General features: G+C 42.0%; 1 protein-coding gene across 3 annotated transcripts in view; it reads left to right on the top strand.

Moving 5' to 3' along the window:
- Window positions 1-3,597: 3,597 nt before the first annotated feature.
- gnao1a (guanine nucleotide binding protein (G protein), alpha activating activity polypeptide O, a) overlaps window positions 3,598-6,000 on the top strand; it is a 137,915-nt gene continuing 135,512 nt past the window's right edge. For 2 of the 3 annotated variants that reach the window (XM_036954495.1, XM_036954484.1), the window contains exons 1-2: window positions 3,598-4,150; window positions 4,331-4,373. In XM_036954495.1, the coding sequence (XP_036810390.1) occupies window positions 4,033-4,150; window positions 4,331-4,373 (161 nt within the window). In that variant the 5' untranslated portion in view covers window positions 3,598-4,032. The remainder of the gene's footprint in view (window positions 4,151-4,330; window positions 4,374-6,000) is intronic. The other variant, XM_036954480.1, reaches the window with a different exon arrangement.

Here is a 6,000-nt window from a genome sequence, read left to right as displayed (position 1 = left end):
TTGGGGACATTACCCTGTGTAGGGTGCAGTCTTTTGGACAGGATGTTAAATGGGTGTCCAAAAAATGGGTGTCTTACTGATCGTAAGAGTAGGGGTGTTAACCCCGGTGTCCTGCCTAAATTCCCTACCTGGCCCTCGTACCATCATGGCCATCGAATCATCCCCAGCTTCTAATTGGCACATTCATCTCCCCTCCTCCCCCCTGTAACTATTCCCCAGATCATTGCTGTAAATGAGATTGTGTTCTCAGTAAACTTACCTGGTATAATAAGGGTTAAATAAAAGTTAAATAGAAAGTAATAGGAAAGGGAAAAGAAAGATGAGGAAAATCATTGCATATATTATGTCCCTCTGTTTCAGAAAGAGAGTGAGAGCATAAAAGAGAACCTGAAATGTTTATGATTAAGAATCCTTGTGTGACTGTTTCTGCGTGTGTATTTAGGGGCTGCACCGATATGATTGAATGCATTGTAATCTGCATAGGCTGACAGAAGACAAGCCCTGGCTGACTACTATGTAATGGTGTGTGGGCAGATATCCACTACCAAGTTCAATCATCACACAGACACTTATGTGTTGTTTCAATTCTCTCTATTCTATTCTGAAAGGAACACTCACTGTCACAATGGAGAACATTGACCAGAAATCTATGCTAAACTCACCATATGATAACTATCATAATTGTAATACATTGCCTTCAGAAATGATTCACACCCCTTGACTTTTTCCATATTTCGTGTTACAGCATGAATTTAAAATGGATTCAATCTATATTGTGTCACTAGTCTACACACAATACCCCATACTGTCAAGGTGGAATTATGTTTTTAGAATTGTTACAAATTAATTAAAAATGAAAAACTGAAATGTCTTGAGTCAATAAGTATTCAACACTTTTGTATTGGCAAGCCTAAATAAGTTCAGGAGAGTAAAAATGTGCTTAACAAGTCACATAATATGTTGTATGGATAATAGTGTTTAACATGATTTTTAAATGACTACACTCATAACAAAATTATTATACATTGAAAAATACGGAAATGTCACATTTACATAAGTATTCAGACCCTTTACTCAGTACTTTGTTGCAGCACCTTTGGCAGCGACTACAGCCTCGAGTCTTCTTAGGTATGACGCTACAAGGTTGGCACACCTGTATTTGCGGAGTTTCACTCATTCTTCTCTGCAGATCCTCTTAAGCTCTGTCAGGTTGGATGGGGAGCGTTGCTGCACAGCTATGTTCATGTCTCTCCAGAGATATTTGATCGGGTTCAATTCCGGGCTCTGGCTGGGCCACTCAAGGCCATTCAGAGACTTGTCTCGAAGCCACTCCTGCATTTCCTTGGCTGTGTGCTTTGGGTCAAAGTCCGGTTGGAAGGTGAACCTTCGCCCCAGTCAGAGGTGCTGAGAGCTCTGGAGCAGGTTTCCACAGGATCTCTCTGTACCTTGCTCCGTTCATCTTTACCTCATCCTGACCAGTCTCCCAGTCCCTGCCGCTGAAAAGCATCCCCACAACATGATTCTGCCATCACCATGCTTCACCGTAGGGATGGTACCAGGTTTCCTACAGAAGTAACGCTTGGCATTCAGGCCAAAGAGTTCAATCTTGGTTTCATCAGACCAGAGAATCTTGTTCTCATGGTTTGAGAGTCATTTTGTGCCTTTTGACAAACTCCAAGCGGGCTGTCATGTCCCTTTTATTGAGGAGTGGCTTCTGTCTGGCTACTTTACAATAAAGGCCTGATTGGTGGAGTGCTGCAGATTGTCCATCTGGAAGGTTCTCCCATCTCCACAGAGGAACTCTGGAGCTCTGTCAGAGTGACCATCGGGTTCTTGGTCAGCTTCCTGACCAAGGCCCTTCTCCCCCGGTTGCTCAGTTTGGCTGGGCGGCCAGCTCTAGGAAGAGTCTTGGTGGTTCTAAACTTCTTCCATTTAAGAATGACGGAGGCCACTGTGTTCTTGGGTAACTTCAATGATGCAGACATTTTTCGACACAATCCTGTCTCTGAGCTCTACGGACAATTCCTTTGACCTTATGGCTTGACTTTTTCTCTGACATGCACATTCAACTTTGGGTCCTTATAGGGTTGTGTGCCTTTCCAAATCATGTCCAATCAATTGAATTTACCACAGGTGGACTCCAATCAAGTTGTAGAAACATCTCAAGGATGATCAATGGAAACAGGATGCTCCTGAGCTCAATTTCAGGTCTCATAGCAAAGGGTCTGAATACGTATGTAAATAAGGTATCTTTTTAAAAATTGTAATACATTTGCTAAAGTTTCTAAAAAACTGTTTTTGTTAGCTTTGTCATTGTGGGGTATTGTGTGTAGATTGCTGAGGATATTTGTATTTAATCAATTTTACAATAAGGCTGTAACGCAACAAAATGTGGAAAAAGTGAAGGGGTCTGAATACTTTCTGAAGGCACTGTATTTTCAAGCATAGTGGTGGCTGCATCATGTTATGGGTATGCTTGTCATCGGCAGGGATTAGGGAGTTTTTTTAAGGATAAAATACATGGAATATAGCTAAGCACAGGTGACAAACTAGAGGAAAACTTGGTTCAGTCTGCTTTCCAACAAACACTAGGAGACAAATTCACCTTTCAGCAGGACAATTACCTTAAATACAAGGCCAAATATTCACTGCAGTTGCTTACCAAGATTACATTGAACGTTCCGGAGTGCCTATTTACAGTTTTGACTTAAATCGGCGTGAAAATCTATGGCAGGCTTGAAAATTATCAACTTGACTGAGCTTGAAGAATTTTAAGAATAAATGGGCAAATATTGTACAATCCAGGTGCCCAAAGCTCTTAAGCCTTGTTCACACTGCAGGCCTCAATGTTTAAATCAGTTTTGTTTTTCAAATCCGTTTTGGAATACTGACTGTCCAAATAGCAAGTTACAAGTCACCAAATCAAATGTATGTGTTCAGAGGCTGGTTATGGCACACGGCACAGCCAGGTAACTGGCCTCATGTGCACTGCTGAATAATGAATTTAAATCTATTGTATTGAATAATACATTTCATTTGACCTACATTCAATGGTCTTGTAAAATAACTTAATTGTCACAACAAATAAATCATGAATGAATTCAAAATCTATGAAAAATACCTGCTGGTGTTTCAAAACTAAATATGGGTTTCATCAGATGCTAATGATGTACTCCAGCCATTTACATGTACTCATTTAACAGATGCTAGCTCTTATCCAGGGCTACTAACATGAGCAATTAGAGTTAAGTGCCTTGTGCAAGGGCACATTGACTTTTTGCCTAGGGGATTCGAACCAGTGACTTTTTGGCTACTGGCCACATACTCTGAACCGTTAGGCTACCTGCCGACCCATAATTAGATGAACTGTGTGCTATTTGCATAATAAGTTAATTACAAGCCAATTATGATTTAATAAGATCACACCTAACCCCGACAGACAATCTGTTTTGCTTCCTTTGCATATCAGAGGAAATCTGACACAACTGGAAAGCTACCTGCTCTGTTACAGAAATCCCTGTCCGAAAAGTTAACCCCTGAAGAATAAATAAAATAAAAAGGACTTGAGCCGTCAAATAGGCAGTGCAAAACGGTACTCTGCCACCAGGACCGTGGCTCGAGCATGTCTCCTGCGCTGATTGGTCCTGACGTCAGCAAGATTGTCTGAGTGCGGAGCCAAGCGCGCTCCCCTCTACATTGAGCAAGCTAAACGATGCGAGCGCTCGCATCCGTCGCCGCCGCCCAGTAGAGTTTCCCAGCCCGCGGACCAAGCACAACAACACCGAAAGAAATAGACCGTGTGAGGGCAATATACGAAGACCAGTGCTTTTTTCAAACAAGTGTCAAACGTTATCGTTTGGGATTTTTTTAAATGCTTTAACTAGTCGCCGACAGAGCGCGAGAGAGTGGAACGAGAGCGAGTCAGCCAGCCTAGAGAGGGATAAGGAAGAAAGAGGGAAAGTAATTGCTGGTATATTTTGGTCCTCGCCAACCGTTACTTTGGATATCAAGAAGATCAGAGGTTGTGTAGTCATGGGATGTACACTGAGCGCCGAGGAGAGAGCGGCTTTGGACAGGAGCAAGGCTATCGAGAAAAACCTAAAAGAAGATGGAGTCACTGCCGCGAAAGACGTAAAACTACTCCTGCTTGGTAAGATGCTTCAGGAGGAGGGGTGGCCCTCGGCTTCTTGTCCATAATCTGAAGTGTCAAAATCACACACCCGCTTTCTGGTTCCATAGCCAGACGCTAATCTGACTATGAATAGGAATATAAATGAAAACTACAGCATGTATGTACTTTACAGCCCCTTGTCTCTTTTCATCCCTCCAGGGGCTGGGGAGTCAGGAAAAAGTACCATCGTGAAACAGATGAAGTAAGTGCCACGGTCTAGCAATTCTTTGCATTGAATGTGTGTGATGGATAGGCTTCGCATGAGGCTACACACACACAGTGGCTATAGCTTGTGATTGAAGAGTATAGGCTACAGAAGCTTATTTGGTCCGCCATATTTTAAAGTAATTATTACCTTTACTGGCGGTGTAATTTATTGGCTTAAACCAACAGCGTTGCGGTTACGGGAACATATCGATGAGCTGTTCACAAAAATGGTGCTGAAATCGGAACCTGTTTTGCCTACAGCTAATGCACTTTGGCTTTCACTGAGAGCTTGTCTGTCTACAATAAACCGTGCACTGACCAGTTTCGAGAATCCCTCTCTCAATTCATATTTGTGGCATGTTTAATCGCACATTTATGCCCCCTGGCCCTCATTATTTGATCTCGCGGTGTGCGGGCTGCTTTATCAAGTGTAGAGAAATACGCGTGTAATAGGTACTATATGTAACCGGGGTATAGAATACAGCCTTAAAACTGGACACCTTTTGTGGGCTATATTTGCTGGTTTGAACGTTTGGTTGGTGTCAATGCCAAATTAGTTGATTCTGTGAGGTAACCCCAAGCGATATAGTTGATGAAGATATTCAATTGTTCTTAAATAGCCTACACACATGTAGGATATCTGGTCGAATAATTGGGTGGGAACTTATCACGGCCATTTTTATTTGCCTGCCTCTAAGCCAACACCCTTTCTTTGCCGAATTACATGCCTTTAATCAATCAAACCAATCGTTACGCAATTTCAGACATTCATCTAATTAAGAAGCCAGATTAATGTTTTAATGGCTGTCATTATTTCAACTGTATACCAGCATAGTGTGCGTCTTGGTCTCAGTTTGCTGTGGGGATGCACTTGTATATTAATCTTGTCTAGAATAGGCTGGTGTATGCCTACACTGGCATTGGCACATTCATAGTTTTGATTATGGTTTACGCAACCTATAATAAAGAAAGGGACAGGAATGCGACTGGTTGTCAGATATTTGATAAAGAAACGCCGCACATTTTCAATTGATTGCAGGGCTACTGACATTTTCAGACACCTGAGTAATTGCTGTCTGTGATTAAATAACATCTAATAGCTACCACAACCTTTTCAGTTTCAACTTTTTTACCACATGAATCAAAGTACTTATTGCAGAATAATTTCAGCCGGTTTCGGTGATGGACAGCGCCCCTCAGCCTGTGCTCAATGGTTTCCCTTCGGACATTCCCGACTCTTTCCGTTATTGGGATCAAGTTCTCTGAACAAGGGTGGGAAACCCGGAGTGGCATTTCACACCTTTGGTAATCTCTGGATGTTCAATGACGTGTTGTAGTGATTTAGGGTAGGTTTAGGGTAATGCAATATCGTGTGGATGAAGGGTGGGTGGGTGGTGGGCGGGTTGAATAAAGAGAAAGCATTGATTTAAAAATCCATAAAATGTATAATTCTTGTTGAATTCATATCTGTAGGCTACATTTAGGTTTTTCTTTCATTATTTGTATCTGCTGTTAGTGCGTAGCCTAAGCCCAAGCTTTAGGGCCTAACTGTTGCATGCCAAATACACACCAATTGCCAAATGCTTTTGGGAACGTTGGCAGAAAAAGTATTAGAGAAAAGC

This window comes from Oncorhynchus mykiss, chromosome 2 (genome assembly GCF_013265735.2).
Source record: "Oncorhynchus mykiss isolate Arlee chromosome 2, USDA_OmykA_1.1, whole genome shotgun sequence".
NCBI lineage: Eukaryota > Metazoa > Chordata > Actinopteri > Salmoniformes > Salmonidae > Oncorhynchus > Oncorhynchus mykiss.
This window is presented reverse-complemented; position numbering and strand designations above follow the sequence as displayed.